The 25,983-nt window shown below is 38.3% G+C and overlaps 1 protein-coding gene across 1 annotated transcript in view; it reads left to right on the top strand.

Moving 5' to 3' along the window:
• The window catches only part of LOC120556497 (CUB and sushi domain-containing protein 1-like), a 348,428-nt gene extending 327,892 nt beyond the window's left edge, over positions 1-20,536 (top strand). The window contains exons 64-73 of the mRNA XM_039796142.1: positions 414-520; positions 1,619-1,692; positions 2,861-2,972; positions 3,180-3,359; positions 3,815-3,877; positions 4,672-4,833; positions 6,326-6,438; positions 7,580-7,667; positions 7,943-8,069; positions 15,083-20,536. Of these exons, the coding sequence (XP_039652076.1) occupies positions 414-520; positions 1,619-1,692; positions 2,861-2,972; positions 3,180-3,359; positions 3,815-3,877; positions 4,672-4,833; positions 6,326-6,438; positions 7,580-7,667; positions 7,943-8,069; positions 15,083-15,242 (1,186 nt within the window). The 3' untranslated portion in view covers positions 15,243-20,536. The remainder of the gene's footprint in view (positions 1-413; positions 521-1,618; positions 1,693-2,860; positions 2,973-3,179; positions 3,360-3,814; positions 3,878-4,671; positions 4,834-6,325; positions 6,439-7,579; positions 7,668-7,942; positions 8,070-15,082) is intronic.
• Positions 20,537-25,983: the final 5,447 nt, after the last annotated feature.

The following is a 25,983-nucleotide window of genomic DNA, read 5'->3' as shown; positions in this document are numbered from 1 at the left end:
TAATAAATGTGTTTTAATGTAAAGGATGCACACTGTCTTTACTTTGAAACCCCCTCAGGAAGTGTTGTTTGTTTCACCGAGGTTATCAAATATTGACTCGATAAAGTGTAAAGACATTTGTTTGGCCCTAATATATGGATGTCAGTTTGAAACATTGCAAGGGCAAAATAGATTTTGATTAGTGGGTGAGCAAAAACAAGGAAAAGATGTAGGCCAAAGGTCTAGTGGTAGACAAAGAGAGAGGTAGATAAGAAGCAGAAGCGTCTTACATATCAAACCCTAACCTGTCCTATGGACATCAAACCACACCTAAAATGATAAAGTGGCAACACCAAAGCCATATTTTATTATTGGTCATAACCTTTATTTGTTATTTTTTGTATGTGTGAATAAATATTTATTTTCCTATGCAGGTCAGAAGTCAGGTTCTACTGCCATACCCCATACCTGTTGGTAGGCTCTGCCTCCAGAGTCTGTCAAGCTGATGGGATTTGGAGTGGCCAACAACCAGCCTGTATAGGTATTTAAAAGACCACAAGAACACGAAATACCTTTTGCCCTCAAACACACTGCGAGCGTATGTGTCAGTTTTCAAAATTTTAACAGTAGGCCTATACTTCCATGATGATAGTTATCTTCAGACTTTATAGACTTTTATTAGAAATAGTGAATACATAACCATCAACGCTCTTATGCATCACACATAGAAAAACCTGCATAAATTGGAAGAATGTTTATGTAAGTCTCTGAAATATTACACATTACACTCTTTCCATAATTGCGGGGAACAGACACCGTGTTTACTGCAAAGGAAAACATTTCATCAAGTTATGAATAAAATTGTGTGAAATTATTGGTAAACAAGATTGTGGAACTTATTCTTGTCCCCATTTTAGCATTAGTAATCCTGTGCAGATTGAGCTGAATGTATTATCTATGTGTTTTGATGTCAGCATTTGAATTCTATAGATTTATCTTGGAAAGCAGCCCTTCATTTAAAGTGAAATTTAGGTCGTAACTTTTTCTTCCATAATTGCTGCTGTACATTGTCATTCTTTCCTGCACGTTATTTTAAGTACTAGAAGAGCTAGCTGATTTGGAAGAACATTTACTCAATTATTCTACTGTATTGCATTTTTGCAGTACTTATACTTTACTTTAGAATTATGTGCAATGTTATAACTTTACTCAACTACATTTCAGAGGGAAATATTGTCCTTTCTACTTACTGCATTTAACTTACTCATGTACCTACAGATTACTTTGCAGATGAAGGTTTTACTCACAAAACATTCTGTATGCTAAGTTCTGAATACTTTTGCCATGACTGAGTACTACTGTACTAGCTGCACTATGCTAATCTTAGTGGAATGGATCTAAAAGCTGATGATACATGCATTGTACTGTAGCTGAATGTCTGTGCTGAGAACATTGTTATGCTTACAGTACGTATGAAATATCAGAATGCTTCTTTCACTTGGAGAATAATTATAAAAATGTAAATGTATATAATGCTCTGTGTGTGTGTGTGTGTGTGTGTGTGTGTGTGTGTGTGTGTGTGTGTGTGTGTGTGTGTGTGTGTGTGTGTGTGTGTGTGTGTGTGTGTGTGTGTGTGTAGATCCAGCCTTTAACAACTGCCGTGACCCAGGAACTCCAGCCTATGGTATCCCGGTCATGGGCCAAGGCTTTCAGGTAAGAAATATATCAGCTGACTGTATACTTGGTAAACTACTGTTTAATCCTTCAACTCACACTAACTATACATGTCAGAAAAGACAAGTTTAGAGATACTGATGTGCATTATTTTTTAAAAAAAAAAAAAAAAAAAAAAAAAAAAAATTGGTGGGTTTTTTTTTTTATTATGTTTTACTAAATTTGAAAAAAAGCGGGTCTAAAAAAAAAAAAAAAAAAAAAAAAAAAGTGTTTTTTTGGGGGGGGGGTAAAAAGGGAAAAAAAAGGGGGAAATTTTGTAAAGTTTGAAGTCCTCAGTTGGAAAAACAAGAGCAATCAAACATTTTACATGCAGTTCAAAAGTAAAGGCATGGTAAAAGTGGTACCCAGATTTCTAGAGTTAGACTTTAGGGAAGAAAAATAGCAATGTGTTATTTCGTATTAGAGACCCGACTGTCTGGAGCACAAATAAGAACCTGTTGGTGGAATATATTGGTCTTAATGGAATTTAAGCAAACACGCAAATCCTTCAATTTGTGGAGGGATAATTGGATATTATCCACATATCATATTTCCCCTGACGTCTCTTCAAAGAGAGGAGGGGGTTACCACCCACATCATGCAGGACTAACAATATTACATTCACTAAAAGAGACAAAATGATAAATGTAGGTATTTATTTTTGTTCCCTGTTTTGTTAGATGTAAAGATTTGGCAGTGACTTAAAGCTAGGGTAGACAGATTTCTGTAAAAGGCAAAAAAAACAAACAACTATATATAGCCCTTCTCCTTCAACTCTCCCCTTTCTGTCCTAATCCCCTCCCACCAGAGGAGCACAGGATTATGCACTCATTTCTTCCAGTAACCTGTACGAGTACCAGTCAATCATTCCGATCATGATAGTGATCCTGATGCCGTTATATAGCAGTGATTCTATGAGAATTACCATCCTGTGTTCTTTTGCAAACTTGTGGGCCTGTGACGCCCTATGAGATGACATACTGTGATTCAAGGCTCTAGTTAGCTACGTAAACATGAACTTGAATGAGTCACAGCTGTGAGTGGTCAGTAAAGTTTTTTTTTCTTCAAGTTAAATGACTACTACCTCATGCTGAGTGTGGCAGCTCTTAAGAAGCTGAAGGCTCAACAGTGGATAAAGTGGACTTTTTTGTGCTTTTACATCATGTAGGTTGGCAGTAAGATTTCCTTCAAGTGCCGCAAGAACTATCACATCATTGGCTCCACCACAAGAAAGTGCCTAGAAAACCTAACCTGGAGTGGAACTCAACCTGAGTGCATTGGTAAGGAATAAATATGCCTGTTAGTACTCTGTGTACAACCAATATTATTTGTCCTTACCATAGTTTGGTTAATTCATCTGTTTTGTTGTTACTGACTTTTTTGTTGATGTTTATGTCGCATTTTACTCAGTTCTTATTGTGGTTTTATAAAGAAGAGCGCAATGTCAGTGTTTACTGTGTGTTTATTCCCTCTTCCCTGTCACTCAGCCCATTCATGCAGACAGCCAGAGACCCCCAGTAATGTAGATGTTAGATCTTTGGACCTGCCTACCTTGGGATATACGCTGATCTACACCTGTCAAGACGGTCTCTATCTGGCTGGGGGATCAGAGCACAGAACCTGCAAAAGTGATGGGAGATGGTCGGGCAAACCCCCACTCTGTAAAGGTATTCAGATCCTATCTTGAAAATGCACTGCTCATATAAAATAGGCTGATGTTGAGCCTAGAATCTTAACTGGATGTCATAATCCCATTTGGTTTGAGATAAATACAGATTATCACCCTGATTTTATTGCTATGCTCTCGTAAATCAGCCTAAGGTGTAGCATGAATGCTGGGGTGAGGTTTTTTTTTATAAATCACATACTCATGGCCTGATCTGGTCTTAAAGACACGGAGCGGATGGCTGTGAATACTGTTATGAATGACAAAAAAAAAAATGGTGTTCCTTTTTGTCTGTAAAATCCCAGAACTGACAAATATGTACTGTACATTAATAAATACCTATCATATTTTCTCAATCCTGTCATCCATTCCCATTCCTATCTATACCTAATATACTGTCAAAAAGCTTAATCATCAAGTGAGCTAAACTAAACATAATGCTGTTTTATGTTTCAGTTGGAGTGAAAGTCAATCCCAAAGGCAGAGGAGAGTCGGATGTCCAGAAGAACAAGATTCGAGGTATGAAGAATAAACAACTGCAGCACACATTGTAGTACTTAAACCACAGTACTGTATATACTGTATACTTATTGCACTTGCACATTTCCTTGGCAGCTTGTTTTTTCTGTGTTTCAAGTTGGACTACTGGTCATCATACTGATTTGTAATGAACTGGATTTTCACTAATTATTTCCCAGAGATGGATGGCTACTACGGTAGGAGGTTGTAGTTACTACAAGGGTCTCCTGTCTCGACAAGCAGTCTTATTTTAGATTTATAGGATTAAGACTCAGACGAATTAAATAAATCAGTGAAAACATTCAGGTGCAATACCATGTAATGCCTTTTAAGTTTGATGTTGGGTTTTATAATCAATATATGCATTTAGAGGTAGCCAGTGAAGAGAGACTACTACCACCAGAGAAAAATACAAACGTTTTTTTCAAGAATACTAAAGCTGCTGAGTTTTGAATAAGTCATATTTCCCACACAAAAGTGTGGGATTCAGAAAGCCAGAGACTAACCCTCTGCAGCAGTCAGTTATGAAGGAAACAGAGGTAGTAGATATGTTTGTTGCTTCTTGGCAAACACAAAGGGGTAAATCATCATTTCTGTTCTGTTACTTTTAACTTGTGGCTGGGGAAAGTTGCAAAGGTTGAGTTACAAGAATGCTAAAGTTGACCTTTTAAACCAAGAAAATTGCATGGTTTGAGGAAATGGTGACATTGCTTGCAGCTCTTTTCATTTTTTTGATTTAAAAAAACAGTCAAACAAGCTTTACATTTATTTTTGTGTCTGTGTCTCCATTACAGTTCCAGTGGATGTGTTCTCTCCAAACTCGGAGTGGAGTGGTTTTTACGAGTATCTAGGGAAAAGACAGGCCACCACATTTACAGTGACTGGGTTCAACACTACCAGCGGCAGAGTTAACGTCACATTACTGGAAACCAGCGGAGTGTCAATCAGACTGTCAGGTAAAAAACAAGGAACAAACTAATATTATCAGTGAGTCACTCTAATTAATTTTACTCTGAGTAACTTCATAAAAGACCTATGATTATGTGGTTTTAATGTTTTCAGAGCTTGAAATCAGAATACATAAAACTGATTGGATCAGTTTTACTTTCTTAGATTAAATTTGCATCAACAAAGCCTGTCTTAAGTGTTAGAAGTCATACAATGTGTGTGAAATAGAAAATGCTTTCCCTTAATCAACGTGAGCAAGATAAGTGGATATAATGGACATATACAATAGAGAATGTATGGAAAATACTTATATTTTGCTATATAATATGGCTAAAATTACAGCAAAATGAAAATAAAAGAGACCTGTCTAAGTGAAAAGGAGCATTGTAACACCACCTTTGTTTTCAGTTAGATTAAAAAAAGAGCAATCACATTCCAGGTGTTGAAGATTTGCAGACTTTAAATGCAGTGTAAATAACACGGGCAGAAGCAGGTGTAAATACACAGCAAGCTGAAAAAAAATCCAGCTTTCATTCACACTTATTAGCAAAGCATCACTGATATCTTATATTGAAATTGGCGCAATTTCATATATTGCACCTAAGTAAATACACACATTTCTATAAACACTCACAGTCTGCAAGGCAGAAATATGGTTTTGCGCAAGAGCTTTAATCCGCTATATAATATAACTGGTAGGAATTATGAGCCGCCTGACAAGTTGTGTGCCTGTGCCCCTCCACACCAATACATCTGCAGAATCACCACACAAGTCTGAAGGGCCAAATTATTACCTGAGCAACCTAACCTCCCACAACAGTACTCTTTTGCACAGCTTTTAAAATGTACTGTGGAGTATTTTGTGAAAATGGCTGGCAGATGCACTCTTGAGTGAAAACCTCCAAAATAATACAGTCGTAGCAACTGAGAATAGCTGTCTGACTCTCCCACTGACACTCATGTGTGTTTTGACATTTTACAATGACATTTCACAATCAATAGTTCACCTTGATCCGGGGTCATTAAAGATTTTCTGCAGGTATGAGTCAAGGGCTCTCAACGTATAAAATGATTTCATTTTGAGTCTGTGATATTTCTCTTACATGGACTTGTCATATACAACCATTTCTGTGTTGGCACTATAGTTAACCAAGTAGAGACATGTAGCTGAAGGGTAAATGTCACTTTCTCCCCACTAATGTGTCAGGTGCTTGGTGAAGAAAATAGAGATCATTTAAAATGTCAAGGTGTCTCCTTTTCTCTGTTTGTCAGTCAACCTGTCTGTCTGTTTGCCTACCGCCCTGTCTGTCTGTCTTTCTGTTTGTCAACCTCCCACTGCACCTTTACCTTTCTCTCAATGTCTTTCTCTTTTTCCTGCCAAGTGCCAACACAAATTAGAAGTTAAGTTACTGTTATTTAAATTATACCAGGTTCAGACACAAATCCTATCTTTTGTACCTCCAAAACAATTTCTTTCTACATATGTATCTGTTCGTCCAGGTACCTACAAGTCAGAGGAAAACCAGCTGCTGTTGAAGGTCTACCAAGTGAAGGGGCCAACGGAGCATTACTACAGCAAGTTTAAAAATGACAACTGGGCTGTGGATGGATATGTAAGACACACTTCCTCTCATTTTTCTATATTAAACATTTTAAAATGAATGTTGTTTTTACACATTTCTTTATTAATAATCAATATCACTGCCCTACTCTGTAGCAATAATGTAGCAGCGTCCACACCACATAACTCACCCCACATCCGCTACTACGCTGGACGGGGGCCTTGCAAAAGAGGTGTATTTCAATCCCGGGCAAATCCACAGTCACATTATGCAAAACAGATTTTGAAATACAATAAACGCTGATTAAGATCTTTAAAAAAATGTCAAATAGAGGAAGGATATGGTTCACCAAGAAACTTTTGTTCCAAGGTTGCGTTTTGAGGTTGCAAGGCTTCCCGCAGAGACTTCAGGACGTTAGTGGCCTGGCCAATAGTTCCATCATGTAACTCCCCATGAAACCACAAATCTGGGGCTCAAATATTGTTAATTTATTGCACATTTGATCCGTGTATTCATAATTTATCTTTGATGTGCATAAATGGTGTTTTCTTTAGACTGCAAGGGAGATTGTAAAAGATAGTAGCATCAGGGATGAAAGAAAGAAGGATGTAAGAAGGAAGGAAGCATGCACATAGACAGCCAATTTATCATTTTGCAAATGACAGAAAGCATGAGGGAGGAGAAGAGTCAGGCTGGTAATTGCTGAGTTGTGATTCCTGAAAACCAATCATTTTTACAGTTAGAAAATGAAATTTCAATTGTCGATTTGTAGGTAAAACGTTGCTGCTTCAGACTCCAAACAAGAGATGGTGGAGAGGGGAAGAGAAGGAGGGAGGGCAAGACCAGAGTACAGAAGGTGGAGAGATACTGTTGATGAGTGGAGAAGACAGGAACGTCCTGCTGTGCTTCTGGTTGACAGAGTTGAAGACCCTCCACCCTACTACTTCTGTGTCAAATTGGCACTTTATTCTGCAGCGCTTTGTACCTTCACTTAACCTCCCACTTAGTACCACTTAATTCTTCATTGCTAAAACAACCTTTACAGTATCTCCCACTGTCTGTTCAAAGAGTTCCTTTTAATCTCTACTAATTTAGGAAACCAGGGTGAATGAAGCGCCCCACCTGAATGGGCAGTGTACAACCTTTTATCTAAGATCAAACTACAATCTGAACACTGAATGTTGTTTTTCAGGTTACTGCAGAATCCGACCAGAAGACCTTTGTCTACCAGGGGCATATCCACAGTAAAGACTTTGGCAAGTTCCATCTGACGAGGCAAGGTAGGTCTGTCTGTAACATCAACACCAATAACAACCACAACAAACAACAGCCTTGATCTTCTGAACATCAAACTGAAAGTGGAAGTAAAATATTCAGCCAAATTAAAAGAATATTACTGGAATGTTTTTGTTTGTGTAAAATTAATTTAATTTCAGACTGAGTAAACATGAGAAGCAGATCTCAAGTACACAGACTAATAATACAAAAAGCCTCGATTACACATGCTCAAAAGGGTGTTCATGCATGTGTGGGTTATCTGTGTCTGTACCCCCAGGGCCTGTAACCATGGCAATGGACCCATCCAACCCCTACACAAACAGCAGCTCTGTGGCAGCAGCCATCTTAGTTCCTTTCTTTGCCCTCATCCTGTCTGGATTTGCCTTCTACCTCTACAAGCACAGGTAAGCAATATCCTCAAGAGTTAAAAACAGACAACCAGCAGACTAGAATACAAAACAGGTGTTTGCGTTGTTGATTTTTAGCAGGTTCACTTTATAAATAAATAAAAGAAAATATCCACCTTGAATTATTTACTGATGCATATACAACTTGTTTTTCAGTGTGTTTGAATGTTTTATTTTTTCAGTGCACCACTAGTCCCTAATTCTGTCATTTATTTCATACCTTTCCTTGAAACACCCACTCTCTAACTTGTTTTAAATGTATCTTTGGGTTGCATTGTATGGCGGTCTCTTAAGGCTCCTGTTGATGAAAGCCTTATTACTGTATGTCTGCCTTTTGCTAAAGGTTCGCCTCATTCTAAGGGGCTGGCATCAAAACTGTATTTATCATTTATCAAAAGAGTTTTTCAAGGAAATTAGTCCTAACAATTTTTCCGTTGCACATTATTTGTCCAACTTTTACTCTTTGGAGTAAAAACTTTATTAACCTTGGAAAGTCATCCTACATTTTCAGGTTTAAGGAGAGATGCAGAACTGTTCTAGCTGGTTAGGAGTTTACAGTAGGTGGCAGCTGAATTAAAAAATTTAAAAATAAATAAAAGATTTATTTTGTCAGGGATGTAATGCCCTATTTGCAAAACTCCATTAACAAGATGTTGTAATTTAAACTTAATTGGCAACAATGAATATAACAGTGGTCCTTTAATAATGTGATGGTGTTTATTCGGATCTTAAAGCATCAATTAAAAGAAAACCTGAGAGCAAGTATCCAAATCTTACTAAGTAACTCCTAAGTCCTAATGTGTAGGAAAGGTCAAACCTACAGCACAATTCCTAGGAATGATTCTGAGATGCTTGATAAATATGAGCACTGGTGCACAGTTTATCAATTATTCTTCTCAGTTGGAGCTGGACTTAAAGTATTTTAAAGTGACAGGTTTTGTTGTACAAAGAATCAAAATGATATTATAGTATTATACAATAGGATAACCCTTTTTAAGTTTCTTTCCACAAAACAACCATCTGCATTTTTAGACACTGCTCTAATTTATTGAAGGTGCAAATGCAGCGGTACATGGCTATAGACTGCTTTTTTTGGTGATCAGAGGTGCAAGCACAGCCCTGCCGCAGCACAGACAAGTGGGCAAGATACGAGTGTCAGCCGTTAGAGCATTGCGCCTACCAACCATGACACCATGGCAATTGCCATACGGGCTAGTAGCTAAAATGTGTTTGCAGAGAGTCGTTCAAAAAGTTAGTTTAATCCATTGCTTGACTGTATGTGTACTTTAAAGATCACATGTACATGACAAACACTTTAAAAGGGAAAGCCTTGACACATGCTACAAACAATTGTGGAGTACATTATTAAGTACAAATGTAAAAGAAGTATAACTATTACCAAATAATTTACTTGCAACCTTCTAAATTGGGAACAAACATGAACACCGAAATAGAGCCTGTGTAGTAAAGAGAGTAATGATGTATTTTTTCTTTTGAAAACATTTATTTGTGAGTCACTTCTAAACTAAGTAGAGGATACATGTTTGATGAATCCTGTTTCCTAAATCACTTTTGAAATATATTGAGTGGACCAGATACTTTTTTGGTAAAAAGAGGCAAGTTTACATAATTTTTCAAACATAATTATAGCTCTAAAACCCCAAGCGTACTATGAAGATTAAATCTCATTGACCTTAGATATTAATTATTTTTCCTAGAAAGTTCACAAAAGACTGGCAGATAATACACAACTATATTGAGGGTAAAATGTCATTATTAACGTTTTCTGTTTAAGACTTGTGTGAGATTCTACACCTAAAGGGATGTTCTGACTTCTGCACTTCATCACTCAAAGTTTTACAAAGTCATTTAACTCAACAATAGTCATTATTTCCCGTTAATCTGTTGGCTTATCATTTATGGTAGCTGTATGCTACAGTATTCTATCTGCAGTGAAACATGTAGTTTCCTGACCTGTTGATGTTATTCAGGAAAAAGACATGTTTTGCAAACATGTTTTGTTAGCAAGTTAGTAATGTGCTTTGCTATGTTAGTATAGTTATTCCTGTGAATAATAAGATGGTAACTGCTGTGTACAGGGCCATGCAGATATTGACTGTACGGTTAACGTAGTATACCAATAGCTAACACTGTCATTACATTACCTTATACTGTGTTACACAACCTGCTCACCAGTTAGCTGTGTGCAATGATAGTTGATGTATATTAAAGCTGATGGTTGTATACAGGACATTGTCTGCTGACACAGATGACAATGAGAGACCAAAAGACACCTGGGGGCCTGGCGGCAGGTAAGACTGGCACCTGTCATTCATCTGGTTTCAAACAGCAACCAGACCTCCGCCCGCCGCCACATCCTCTGTCAAACTCGTCATCCCTTGTTTTTAGTTTTGAGATTTTGCTTCATGCTGTTTAGTAAGGCTGCACAACTGACCAACATATGTAATATAAACTATGAAAATATGAATACTTTGTCCTACTCTATTTTGTATTACTGTAAAATAAAACTTATAAACCAAAATCAATATTAATTCAGAGGGAAATGGAACACAGAGACTCCTCATATCAGCTAAAAGTCATTGTAATCTTAAAGGTCCCATGGCATGAAAAATTCACTTTATGAGGTTTTTCAACATTAGGAGTTCCCCCAGCCTGCCTATGGTCCCCAAGTGGCTAGAATTGGCGATAGGTGTAAACCGAGCCCTGGGTATCCTGCTCTGCCTTTGAGAAAATGAAAGCTCAGATGCGCCAATATGTTGTCATAAGGGGCAAGGTTACCTCCCCTTTCTCTGCTTTGCCCACCCAGAGCATTTGACCCACCCATGAGAAAGAGAGAGACATCATGGCTTGCAAACAAGCGAAGCATGGCAGTTGGTCAAGGCCACACCCCCACCCTCCACCTTGCCCCCCCTCTCTCCTCCTCGAATGGCTACAGACACAGAAATGGCACATCCTCAGGAAAGCTCATTGTGAGACTGGCTCTAGCGGCTGTAATTCTGCACCAAGGCTGAATTTCGGGAAAGAGGCTTCAGATACAGTATTAGAGGACCACTAAGGCCTATATAAAAGCATCCAAAGAGCAGCATGTCATAGGACCTTTAAAGTTTTTAAAAGCAGTGCTGCCCTACTGTGCCAAAACAGCAATCATTTAAGCTATGCAGATATTTTTTTGTCTTTGATCTCATTGTCATCTCTCTGTCAGCATGATTACATCAAGAACAATTATAGTATTTGATGTACTTCAAAATGTTCTAATCAAAACAAGTAATATATATGCTTCTGTATGCTGCTGCTTTTTTATTTATTTTTGTACTTTTGACTTTCATTACTCTCACCTTGACAGTAGGTATGTGGTAAAGTTAACTTTGCCAACATAATGCCCTAGCCCAACATAATGGCAAGCCAACAGAAAATATTTCTTTACATAACAATTATATATATACTATCTTAAATAACAAACTAAAAGCAAGATGAGAGTGTGCACACTGTGGTTTCTTCCTGCATTGGCCCATATGTCTTTACAGTATCTATAATATTGTCAAAGCAATTATGTGTGCTGTTTTTCATTCTACCAATAAAGCTAAGCTATTGCACCTACAGCCACAACCAGAAAATAGTGCAGCAACTTGAACCACTGCCATGCAGGGAGGTCTGTGGTGTGTGTTGGTGTGTGTGCAGTTTTGTAAAGTAATGGGTTGAGCATGTAGGGTAGGCTTAGTGGCTCCCCAGGGTTGGATTTCTACCAGTTCACACACACACATTCACGTGTGCGCGCACACAAACACACACACACACAACACACACACACACACACACACACACACACACACACACACACACACTTAATGAGGTCAGAGTCAAACAGTGTTTCAGCTGCAGCACTCCTCCCTGCTAATAGTTCCACAGGGTTTGGAAGTAAGTGATTATATCTAACTGGATTATAGGACCTGATTATCCAAAAATGTAATCTGCGACAAACAGACAAATTATGATGGGGTAGTCATATTTCACAGCATATCTGTTTGAACCCCAGCAGTATGTTTCTTAAAATCCTCATTCAGGCATATTGAGTAATAATATACAACAAACCATTGGGTACCATTTGCAGGATGATGGCAGGATGCAAGCAGACACACTCACATGAGAGCAGCAGATGGGCACTGGCAGCTGAACCACTGAAGCAGGGAGTTGTTATGGTTCATGTTCCCACTCCTGCCATCATTCCCCCTGCAATTTGTAGATTTTTACAAGAAATCTGCTTCTTGCGCCTTTAATCTCAAGGGTAAAGCTCTCGCCCAACATGTCTAATAAGACAGGTGAAAGGACAGAGTGTGTTTTATGATTACTTTTTTGATTATATTTGAATTTGAAGATTTTTTTTTTTAATTGGTTGTGGTCATAGTCAATATTCAGTTAATTGTTAATCTATTAAACATTTATAATTATGTACAGGTCTCTCTCCATGACTAGTACTACTGTTGAATAGGACATGCAATGTAAATTCTAGCATTGTGTATGTACGGTAGTAGTGTTGTTTTTGAGGCCTGTTTTAATTTTAGTTACGTTTTTTAGTCACGTTCATACACTTTTTAGTCTAGTCAAGTTTCAGTCGACTAAAAGTCTGAGCATTTTAGTCTTATTTTAGTCAGAATTATCCATGACTATTTTAGTCTAGTTTTAGTAGACGAAAACTGATGACATTTTAGTCTAGTTTTAGTAAATGAAAATTGCCATTTATTCTTTCTCTCCCAAAGACGAACTCTGGCTGGCCGGCCACAGTCCCAGCTTTCTCTATGTCAGACTTAATTTTGTTTGTTGTCGTTTATGCTCGTCTCACTCTCTAACTCACTGCTGCAGCTTCTAAATTAAATAATGCCGCGACAGGGCTTGAGGTACTAACGTCGCATGCGTCTGCGCAGTGCGACCCGAGTGCGACCTGATGCAGCCCCTGAAGTGAGACACAGGGAACAGAAATACTACAAAATAATAATAATAACGTGACTAAACGAGACAAAATAACGTTATAACATTTTGTCTCATCTCGGTTTGGTCAACGAAAATGAAGAGACATTTTAGCATAGTTTTTATTTTGTATACCACATTTAGTCTTGTTTTTCTTCGTCAACAATATTGCATTATACATGTAATTATAGTCCAGCATTTACGTTGCGTCTCATCTCGTTTTCGTCACGTGATAAAGGTTCATTGACGACGATATTTAGTTTAACACTACGGTAGTGGGTCTTATCTTGAAATGTGTACACTTTTCACACAAGTCAATAAGTTAATGAGCCCTATCTTGCACTCAGCGCAATTGACTTTGTACACCGACGCACGTATCATTCCTATTTTGCACCCGACGCACAGCGGACTTTTCCCTCCACAGACGCAGTTCGTTAAATTAGGAAATGTATTTGCGCTCCCGGGGGCTGTTCAGCGAAAAGAGGAGGCGTGTTCAGGCGCAAACGTTCCCTGATGCTGTTTGGCAGTTTCAGAAAAAAATTCCGCCACAGACCAGGAAAAACCTGGTCTAAAGTCAGTGGCGCTAGTCTAAAGTCAGTGGTGTGTTATTCAGATGCTATTTTAGGGGCCCATGCTTGGCCATAATGTAGCGTGCGCACAACGCGCATACACCTTGCTTCTCTCATCTACACGGACGCAGCAATTCCCATTTTTGAAAGCCATACATAATTACAAGGAAAAATATTACTGAAAATGCGCTTCAAGTGTTTGGATAGGTCAGGAGGCACTTTACAGTACAGTCCTCAAAAAGTCGCAGCATTCTTTGTGGCTTGTATTTTATATAACATTTCCATGAATCATGGATGTGTTGATGATATAAATGAGGAAATATTAGAGGATTTAAGGAGACGTGATGTTGAACTACGGCGGGATTGGACACTTGAGGGTCCGGGAGTGGTAATGCGCAATGTGCTCCTGGTGGAGCGGGTGGACGGAGATGGAGTGGGGGGGAGGAGGAAGGGGCACAACAGGTGCAGGTGGTGCGTTTGGAGGCCCACGCTCCATGGCTGCAGCAATCCTCTCCAGACTTGAGGAGATGCGCCCGAGAGGCCGCAGCAACATCGCCACCCGGCCAAGACGGGCATTTATTACTTTGCCGCATCCCGGACAGCTCCCGCTGTCGTGCGCCAGGCAAATCCGCCATCATAATAGCAATCCGCCATGTATATATACATATACATATATATATTTAATAGCCATCCGGTATGTGAGATGACGCTCTGGTTGGTTATTTTCACGTTACGCCCAAACCACACCTAGCTACTTCAAACCAACCCATTTTAGATTTGCGTTGGGCGCAAGACTCATTTATCCCGCCGTTATAATAGCAACAGCGCCTGAGATCCACCCACAAAGCTACTTGCGTTCTGCGTTTCATACTTGCGTTTCAGATCGTTAAAATAGGGCCCTATGTCTTTAATAAGTACCAATATCTTGTAACAGTTGGGGGTCAAAAAGGCTCCAAAACAAACTTATAGACGCATCAAACTAGAGAGCAATACAAGCATCCCATTAGTTTCTGGCTACCTCAAAAATGTAATCTAATATTTCCTGGCTTTTTTTGTTGGTTCTCCAACTTCAGAGAAAAATATCTTAATATTTAGCTGCTAGATGCTCAACATTTTTCACCAGTCACTGATTTACGGGGCTCAGTGTTTTGTGCTGGGCAAGTAACAGGTTTGAGATTGTTGTTTTATAAATGCCTGACTGTGATTTTCTATGGGAGAGTTGGTGAGAGCTATTGTATAATAAAACAAGTACATCAGCAAATTTGAGCAACTTAATCTCGCTGTCCTAAAATATCTGAGTTTTTGTTTTTCATTTTGTGTTTCAGAGAACTGCACCCATTTTGTTTTACTGTTTTTGTCTTTTTTTCCAAACATGCCAATACAACTTTGCAGAGATATCCTTGTGAAACCAAATACCTGCCATGAACACCATTATTTTCTTCTCATTTTGTTTTGCAGGACGCGTCCCAAGGTCCAGTTCAATGGCTATGTCGGCCATGAGAGCTCCAATGGTCAGGCATCATTTGAAAACCCAATGTATGACACCAACATGAAGCCCACAGAGGCTAAGGCAGTTCGATTCGATACCACACTCAATACAGTCTGCACTGTGGTATAGTCTTACAAACCTGCCACTACCTACACAGTGGTTTAGTCCAACCACCATGTTGCAGTCTGCGGTGTGTCTTAACCAAACAGAGAAGAAAGAAGAAAACTAATGATTTGGACTTGTCACTGTGAGCAGTCTGTGTTGTAGCATGCTGGTCCTCTGTCAGCATAATCTTCACAGTTATGAAGCTCTGCGCCACCTCCTACCTGAACAACTGTATCATCCACCTCTCGCTACAGTCCAAAAGAGCGAAATAAGTCTGAACCAATACACAAGGGAGTAGACAATGGCGTCGTCAAATATGTTATTCAGGAGATCAATTCTGGGACCAGAATTCTTCTTAAGCACTGTTGCTATTCAGACACCAATGAAAAACACACAAAAAGATGGTATGTACGACTAATTGAACTTCCTCCAAGACCAACAACCTCATTTAACAGTGCTCGTCCTGTGTAAGTTGACCCAACCTCCTTATGGAAAGGGCTTTGTATGGCCAGAGTAATATGGCCCTTGAATACTCTCCATGCAACCTGAATGGTGGTTAACCCAACCTAACCCCATACTCCATGCTAAGTTTGCACAGTGGTAATAGGCTAACTCTTAACTTACTAACTCCCCTGATGCAGGCCACACACATGGGTGTGACCGATGCAAGGTTCTACCCTCAGGGGGAAGCACATACACTATTCCACCCTTCAACCCCCTCCAGACATCGAATAGTGATTGGATGGTTCCTATGTGTCAACACAAAAACCATCATTGGTGCTGGACCAATAACCTCCCATTGGACTTCACTCTGGACTTGACAGGACTGGACTCTCTGACCTATTTACAGTTTACAGTCTGTTTTGGTGGAAGCTGATATCAATTGTACAGACTGCTGTAAAGTTGACAACCAAATGCAGTCAATACAGTGACAAGTTCAAACAGACCAATTCCTTTAAAGAAAATGATACTCTCATCCAGTACTGGATACTAGTATTAGATTAGTACTAGGAGAGGTTGACTAGTGCTAGACAAGCCAGGGTCAGATAACAGTTGCAGATACGTTTTAAAGGTTTGTTTTAGCTTACTTGGAGAACTGAATGGACTAGGTTTAATATAGCAGGACAATCACAGAGTTAGGTAAGTTGAGGTGTCAGTCAAGTTCCTGTGATTGTCTTTACCTTCTGCCACTTACTGTATTGCCTATTATGACAATGTCTACCTACAGTATTTGGCAACTAATTTAGGCTAAAACATAACAGCTTTAATACGAGAACCTGGGAGCTAGTTCTAGATGAGTTTTGGACATTTTCAAATATTCTATAGAGGTACTATACATCTAAATCAGTCCTATATACAATATTCCACACTAGCACTAGATAGACTGTGCTGAAGCAGAAAACAAGACATTTGAGTTGCCGGGCTGGTGTACACAATGGACTGGTTTCCAGAGGCCTGTCTAACACAATCAAAGAGTCAGACAACTAATTCTTGTTCTTGGACTAGCGAGGATTCTGTGCTTGGTGGCTGAACAAGTGGAAGCCTGGAGGCAATAACCTGTCAAGATCGTCAACTGCTGCAATCAGCTGTGGCCAAATCCAGGAAATGATTTATCTTCTCGTAACTCCGGTCGGGATTATCAGTCAAGTGATGACTGATTTGTTTTCTACAGCATACCCTACAGCCACAAAATCAGACATAGATGAACAGATTAACAGACAGATTGGTTGACTGGCAGAAATTAGACAGATGGACACGGACAAACGGACAGATAGACACCTCTGTCAGTCGTGCTGGAAAAGAGAGACAAGGACAGGTTGCTATGGAAACAGAGGCAAATAGTTGTCTCTGTTTGTCTCTTCTGGCATTTTTCTTCAGTGAAGATATTGATGAACAGACTCTATGTTCAAATACCCAGTGGCCCCATGGGACTTCCCAAACCACTGCTGCTGGGGACCCCAAAATATAAACTTTATATAAACTCCTAAACCGCACAAATTTTGCACTAGTGTGTTTTTCTGACTGGGTTATGAAAAAAATGAATAATTTTTGGGTCTGAAATGGGTTTGAAAAATAAGTGATTCAAAAGAGAGCATTTTATTCAAAAACTTTTATCTTTAAAAAGATGACAAAATGACAAAATACAGGGTTACAGCGTGTTTGTATATACACATTTATATTTCACACTCCCTGTTAGCAGAAGGTGTGACCACATGCTATACCGTTGTTTATTTTGTTGCTATGCCAACATGCTAGCCAACCCGAAAGTTGGTATCAGTTTACCCATTGACCTCTGAGCTTCTAGTGTCACTTAATGACAATGTGTTTTTAGAACAGTGGGTATTTCTGAGAGCTCATACTGAATACTGCTGTAATATGTGGCAAAAATATACAGAAAGGGTCACAACCATAATATGCAGTATGGACCACGCTGCTAGTTTTATTTGCAGGCATTAAACTCCATCTTTTTTCTGAGATACTATACAGTACTCTTAAGGTATGCTAAATAGTACACAAAAATTTAATAGTGTCCAATCAATATGGGCTGATTATTTTTAACAGACAGTGTGAGCTATCAGAAACAACATGTGACTGTTTCTCTAACTCTTTAAAAAGATGTGTTGCAAGTGTCCCCAACTACTCACATTATCAAGCATCATCTTTCAACACATTTAACATATCTGATGCACATGAGCTTATTTCAACACACCTATTTAAAGAGCTCACAGCATATTTGTGATATGTTCGAGAATTGGTCATGTAAGGCAGAGGACAAAGAGATAGACTATGTAGACAACATGCACAATTATTGTTGTCGAAAGTTGCGCCCAGAGCCCCTCCATTGTTTGAGAAATACCTCGTGTGCAGAGAGTAAGTTACATCCTGCTTATTAATGCTGGAACCTCATTGCAACAAATACATAAGCTTAGCAAGTGCAACCTAGCATTCAGCATTTCCTGGTATTTTAAGTCAAAATATCATAGTAACATACATTAGTCTGCAGGATTCAAAAAATGCACCAGTTTCAAATCACTTGCCAAGCTTGTTATTTCTCGCAGTGTTCTCTCAAAATAATTTTATTTTTCGAAAGATGCTGCACTTGGTTGCGATCACAGATGTTCCTGCTTTCAGTGTGTATCTTTCAGTGTCTTCAGGCCTGTTTCTTGTTTGTTTCACTCTCCGTGCACACCATTCTGGCATTACACTTGAGGCATTTGCTTTAACCTGCGTGATTCTTTATTGTCTAAATGAATTTTTGTTTATGTTCCCCATGTTTTCATTCATTCAGCCTCAATTCATCATACTGTCTTACCCACAAACAATAAATCACAAATCAATTTTTCATACTAATGATAACAAATAGTGAGTAAAATGTATGAGATGTCAGACAATGAAAACTTACAACTCATACCATGAAACACAAGTTATAATACAGTGTTATATTTCAGGCCAAAACTCAATTCACTAAAATCAGAGTTACCTCAAATACTGAAAAGAAAAACATTTGGCAAGAGAAGGTTGTCACATCCATCTATTTTAAATTGGCAGCTCATTTAATTGAAAATGAATCTACTCCAGACCTGGATGTTGCAAATGAAATGTCCTTAAACAATGTGTGATTATGTTTGGAAGCATGACTACGGGATGTTGTTGGTATTATAATATCCATTGTTAGCCATAATTCACAGTCTCAGGCTCATGGTCATGGTCAGACAGCCAGAAACACATATACCAGTGTGTGGCACTGAAAATAAAGATATGCGGATGTGTGTACGCACTATAATTTTAGTTTAAGAAGGCAACAAGATAGAAAGGACACATTCAAAATCTTCTCACAGAAATAAACAAGACATCTGTAAACAACAGTAGAGCATCTGCTTACAAGATAGTGAGCCTCCTCTCTTTTTGTTGCTGAAGTGCACCCCATGCTTCTATTTTAATTGATTAAATCAATTCAGTGGATATTTCCTATGGAGCCAAGATAGCATAATGGAGCCTGAAAATTAGAGGCTGCAAGGTTTCCAAAGGTGTAATAAAATGTCTAATTTTTAACAATTAATGACACAGATCTGATCTCCTAGTGTGCCCAAACAAGAAAATCTAGACTCAGCGTTGTCCCAGTTTATCCTGGCATGCAAAGATCAGAATGGCAGTACAAGGGTTAGATTTCAGATTGTGTGTACCTATAGAAATTTGGGGAAATGCAAAAGTGACACATACCATACGGTCTCAGGCTTATAGCAGAAATCTTAAGTTATTACAGTATTTCTGTAATATTCACCTTGATTCTCACTCTGACTTCAATTTAGACTAAAGATATGCTGAGACATGGTGGAGGTGCAGACAAAGTTTTTTCAATATATGAAATGATCTGTTTCAACAAAAGAAGTCTTTGACAGGGTCACAAAAACAGATCTCCATCGTGTCTGGGTTTGTACTCAAAAAGGAGACAAATGTTGAGTTGATAGATAATTAATTTGAATGACTATTTAATTAAAATTAAAGGAATGTGAATGATTGAAATGGGAAGAAAATCACTAGTTTGGTATAGCTATTCTTTTTATTGCTGTAGGAAAATGTAGGTAAGACAGTGGGGAGGCTGCATACTGTAAGGCTGATACATGAAGTAACAAGACAGGCTATGGTATGTTCACGTTCACGTTCAAGTCTAGTTAAAAGGTAAATCGGTGAAAATATTCTAAATATAGTGTACACATAAAGAGATATTTTGCGGATTTTAAACCAACTCTGTGTCATGGCAGTGTGCAGATGAACAATCTCACTCTGTGACAGTTCGTTAGTCTCTTGTTTTTTCATAGACGCAGAGTGATACACATTTTGCAATGGAATTAGATGTCATAGTTAGTGTATATGGTTATTATATCATGGCTATGAACCAATTTGATTGATTGATTTGAGCTACACGATTTATAAAGTATGATACAGTGAGTTAATCTGTTTATAGACCAGTATCCTTCTTAATATACATAACCACATACATTATCTGAAATGCCTCAAAGGCTCAAGACTTTCTTAACAATTTGTGAATAATTTTCCACATTTGGCCTTCATTTGGCATTGTCACCAGTCCTCACCGTTTAAAAGAGCAACAGCTGGCTACAAGTTAAAAAACAACAACTACCCACAAAATTTTTAAAGGCCAAGGTTGTTTCTGCTTTTTCAGCTGTGACTTTTCACAGTTTGTGTTCACAAGTTTGTCCCTTACTCTCTCTAAAGTGGTATTGTCAGCAGTCCTCATTGAAACAAAGGGACACAGTTTGCTGCGAGCTTAAGTCAAAACCAATGATAAAATCATTGTAAATAGAATCAAAAAGGGATCTGAATTGAACGTACAAAACAATGGTGGGTTGTGGTAATTCGCTTATCTGTATTAATGAAGAAATCCAGTCCGTTTAGTAACTGTTTTATATGTGGCTCAGCAGCCATTTAGACTTGTAGATGCATTTTGATCTGTTTTCGATCAAGTTTTATTTCCAGATGAAAATCAGACCTTTGTGTATGTGTGTGTGTGCATGTGTGCGTACGTGCGTGCGTGCATGCATGTGGGTTTCTTTCAAATTCAGTTAGTAGTGTAATCAAATAAAAATATTCAGTATTGCCCTTGACAGGCCTTTATTTCACCTTCTCATTAGTTTGGATAGGAAAAACTTTCATGCCATACGGTCAGCATTAGAGCTTTGAAGAAAATCTCCAACCTGTTGTGTCTGAATTGAACGTGAGTTGACTGCAGCACTACTTCACTCATCAGTGCAAAGGATTAATCATCGTTATTTCAGTACATGGCAGCTTGTAGATTGGGACACCACACATATCTGTGTTATATTCACACGTTCTGGTGACGGGATGCGTTCTCAGCAACACATATTGACACACAGTTAGTAAGTTTGTTGCTTATAAATGTGTACTGAAAAATATAGTTTCATTTTTGTTGTCCCAAATGGCACAGAAGATATGTTTAAAAATGGCAAGTCATCACCAGGAAGCTGCCATCATCATTTATGTTATTGTTTTAAGCATCATGATCACCATCATTATCATCGCTTTCGCCTCTCACCATCATCATGTGCTGCTGAACTTGAAGTAGGTGCAAAAGAAAAAAGTTTTTGTACAGAAATCTATTTTTTATGGAGAATTTGTAAAAAAAAAAAATTATTAAACATGCTGTACTTTTTATGATTAATGGGTACAACAAAATCGTGTTCATTAAAGTCAATGTTTTTACTGTTACACACCATGTAAAAATGTATGGTTCAAACTGAGTATCAAATATCAAAATGTCATATGATCTCTTTTGTCCATTATGGCTGCTTTTACACAGGAACAGAAAAACCTTGTGGGACCCAGAGTTAATTTTCTTCGTGCTGGAGAGACACTTATCTCTGGGTCACACCTTAACACCTTAAACGTACTATATTCACAATATAAAAAAAAAAACTTCAGTCTTATAAATGATGTGTCAGCTTCAACTCCTCCAGAGTTTGGGGCCGGCAGAGTATATGTTTCTTTTGAACATTGACATTTTTAGGTCACCATTCATTGCAAAAATATGGTATATAATGGCTTATATTGTGGCTTTAAATGTGGCAGCTGTGCCATACGAGTTGCATTGGTGATTTCTTGGATTAAAATATGTTGTTTACCCACATTTTTCAATAATTTTAGATAAACATACACACTTGACTTAATGTCATAAACACTATTCATGGATGGGTGGACACTTCCTTTAAAAAAAGGACAGTGTTCTTGTGTAACAGCAGCCCTGATCCTAATAGCTCTATCTGTGAGAGGGAAGACTTCCACATGCACAAAAGATTTTGAATGACTTGACCCCTTTATGGCCCAAAATCTGACCTCATACAGTAGCTGTCCAAGCAAGGAGGAATCTGGTTCTCCTTGCTTAGACATTATGGGTTGAGAGTGGGAAATGAAATTGTGGTAAATTTAGGCTCTAACAGCATTAGCAAATCAGCAACAGTTTTGGAGGCTCGACTGGTAAAACAAGAATGGCCTACTCTAAGTTTTAAATTTAAGGATGGAAAATGGCATTTTTCTGTCCTCCCATGAGATCATGAGAGAGAAACAAAATGGCGTGTTATAAATGGTTAAACAGATACTGTATGTGATTGCATACTGTATGTGATTGCAGCCTCACAACCTGCTGTTAAAGAGACTCACAGTTTATTTATCAGCTATTTTGAAAACATTGTTTGAGAATAAAGTTTTTGATACAATACTTTCTCATTTGTACCAATGTTTTTGTAAACTGCTATCCGGATTTATGAACTGGTTTTTGCTATGATTTTGTTTGCTTGAGTATGTCCAATTACAAACACAGAGTCAGCCTTGACCCTTTAGTTCTGGCTTTGAATCTGACCTGCATGGCTGAAGCCTCTCTGGGTGCATGCTTTCTTGAGTTTCCTCTAGGTGCTCCAGTTTCCCTGCACAGTCTAAAGATATACCTGTCAGGTGAGTTTATGTTATTGTTTGTCTAGGTTTATTAGCCCTCTGAAAGACTGAACATAATGTACCCTGCCTCTCATTAAATGCATCTTGGGTGAGGCTAAAGCCTGGATGAATGGACTGACAAACATACTGAAATACAGGCTCATTAAACCAAGTCAGTATACAGTATGGGCGAGTAGCTTGATTTTGAATTAAAAGGCAAACCTCACTTTAATCCTGACATTAATAAGGGTTAATCCAAGGCAAAGTGTGTGCTGAAGAACCATGTTTGCCTCTGCATTGTGTGTATAGAATAATCTACACAGACTAATCCAGTTACTGATAGCAAACAATGTGAAGGTCAATTACTGCTTATAATCGCATTGCGAGTATTGTTTACTAATATTTTATTGTAGTTCGCTCTTTAAATAGAAACTTTTTGTTTGTCTTTGTCACCTTTAGAACAAGTGTTCCAAGTAACACTAACATGTGTTGGTAGCCTAGAGACATGGTATTTACATCCCTAAATGCACACCATAGTCACAAATGTGAAAGGAATTGTGAGGTTTGTGTCTTTTCTCGACTTGATATACTTTAGACACTCTAGAATGTTACCATAGTTACACAGGTTGGTCAGAAACTTTTGAACCAGCAAATCATATCTCTGAGAAATTGATTATACATAATACACAACAAAAGAGATTCCATCAATGACTGATGATATGAAACTAGAGAAGGAGAGAAACAGAGCAGTGAAGGAAGAAAAGCAGCACTACCAGTCAGCCGCAGCATGTGGCAGATTGATGACTTGTACCAGCTGAAACTTTATTTATACAGCACCTTACAAAACAAGGTTACAAGCTGGTTTACAGGTGAATTTGGGATTAAACATTTCAAGACCTAAACAAGAGATTGGGAGATAAGAAATAAAACAGGAGAAGTCATGAAAGCAAATTATTTAAATAATTAAAAGGACAATGAAATAAAATCAAGGAAAACAGAGAACCAGTAAAAATAAAAGCTGACACTGATAAAAGAAAGGCTTTATCCAATAAAGAGATGCCAGAATAAAGTTGACATGATCTTGTCTCTTGAAATTCAATACTATCTTTAACATCGCAGTCCATCATTATAAACTCATGTTATCTGGACAAATTCTGTTTAAACCCACGTATGTTTATATAAATTTACTGTGTGTGTGCATATGATTTTCTCTAGATTTTGATTTGATTTTACTTTTTCCAAAATGTGTCTTGTGTCCCAAGAGGTACACTGTTTGATATACAAAACACAATATTTAACCAAACAAAACCATAGGCCTTCTACAAACATATCAGATATTACAAAAAGTGGAGGCAGTGCAATGTATTTAATCACTTTAATTTGCTTTTTTAATGCTCCTCAGCTGGAGCAATCATAAGTAACCCCATTAACAAACAAGATGGCTGCAGGCTTGACATTCACAGACAGGTAACAGTGTTCTGTAAAGTGCCAAATGGAACGGGTTTTGATTAATTTATCTTGAAATGGATAGAGATAACTTTATTTCTGGCTAAAGAAATTAAAAGATTCTTCTAAACCGAAGGCAACTGAGGATGGATCCATAAGGAACATCATGGGTGAGAGGTGGCCACTGAGGAGGAAGTATCACCAAATACTACTAAGTATGATTTAAAAAGAGTGGTATAGCAAAAAATATACTGTATATGATGAATACACAAAATTAGTATAGGTGTGTGCATGGAGTCGAGGGCAATAGGTCAAAGCACTCAGTTGTTAGTTAATGTGACAGGAGGGGGAACAGGAAGTGGACACCACACTACCTTAACTGTTAGCTAGCTAGTCAACACCCAAAAAAATTGGAAGAAGGTTTTGGGTCCGAGGGAGTGCTACAAGTGTCACAAACTTTAAAAAGCTAAGCAGCCGTTGTCTCCTACTTCCGCTGTCTCTTTGGGCACCTGGTGATTTGAGGATCGGTGTACTTTGTCTGTCCAAACCATGGATGTTGTTCAAACTAAGATACAATGCGCTCTTTCACGAATATATGGTACATCAAGTTAAAGACAGACACTGGTTAAAATAGTGCTGAACTCCATGCCACCAGGTCAGCAATGCCCGATCATCTGTGGTCGACCATCGATGTATTAAGCGAACGGTCAATACACTGCAATCTAAGACGCTCTGACTTTTGGTGCTTTCAAATCTGTATGTGAAAGTCGTAATAAGTAAATGACGACGAGCCATGCTTCAGACTGGCCATACAGAGAGACCGTCTTAGTTCACAAGTGGCTGGAAGGCCTGAGACAGTTCAGCGGTGCCATAATGGTGAGCAAAACATTTATTTATTTTATTATCCACTGGCAATCTGCATCTGTCTGCTTTCACCTGCTCCATAAACTAGGCCTAACTGTCGCTGTCCGTGGTGCTGCATTGTGGATATACATTTTGGGTTGATTGCAAGCTACAGTACGTTAGTTGTTTTATGCATGTTTCCTTGTGGAAACACGAGGCCTGATCATTATCCATAGGCCTACATAATGAGTCTAATATTTAATTTCTTCATCCTCTTGATATTAAGAATCGTAACGTTTGAGTTTTAGGTGAGTTAACTTTAATACCATTACAAAAAACTTGATTTGGTGAGCTCATTGTGCAACGGGATAACACATTGAAGGAATATGTTTCACTTAATTTTAATGTGCAGTATATTGTGCTTTAAAGTCATCATAAGGATAGAGGCATGAAGATGAGCAGCATGCAGAAGGCCTTAGATACAGTATAAGCACCCTGCAAGAAATAATCTTGCACTGTCTCAACTTTAAGGGAAATAAGTAGAAATGCAGTGATTATTGTAACCCACCTTGTGCAGAGATCCCTCATAAAACCCTGTTTTACAGTTACATGTTGTTTTCAGGAAGTTACCTGCAAGGAGATTACACTAAACATAACGCAGGGGAGCTAATTATTACCACGAAACAGGGGCTTTTATCCACCAGCCAAAACACAAAGTGGTGACATTTAGGCAATTGCTTTCTGATGCCACAGCCTAAGGCTAAGAAATATTATGGGAATTCAAAGTCCATCCCTGATGATAGTCTGCTGTAGGCATAGAGGAAATAATACTGTAATACACAATTTGAAGTATGAGATATATCATCCACTAATTAAGAAACAACTGTTTTGATTGGTTGATTGATTAATTCGTAAGAAGCGTCTATCGATACAATTTGAAAATGGACAGTTTTGGTGGCCCCTTGAGCACATTTCTAGCAGTGTTTCAGATCACTACCACTAAGACAGA

Source organism: Perca fluviatilis, chromosome 3, assembly GCF_010015445.1.
Source record: "Perca fluviatilis chromosome 3, GENO_Pfluv_1.0, whole genome shotgun sequence".
Classification (NCBI taxonomy): domain Eukaryota; kingdom Metazoa; phylum Chordata; class Actinopteri; order Perciformes; family Percidae; genus Perca; species Perca fluviatilis.
Note: the sequence above shows the minus strand (reverse complement) of the source record. Positions and strands in the feature narration are given on the sequence as shown.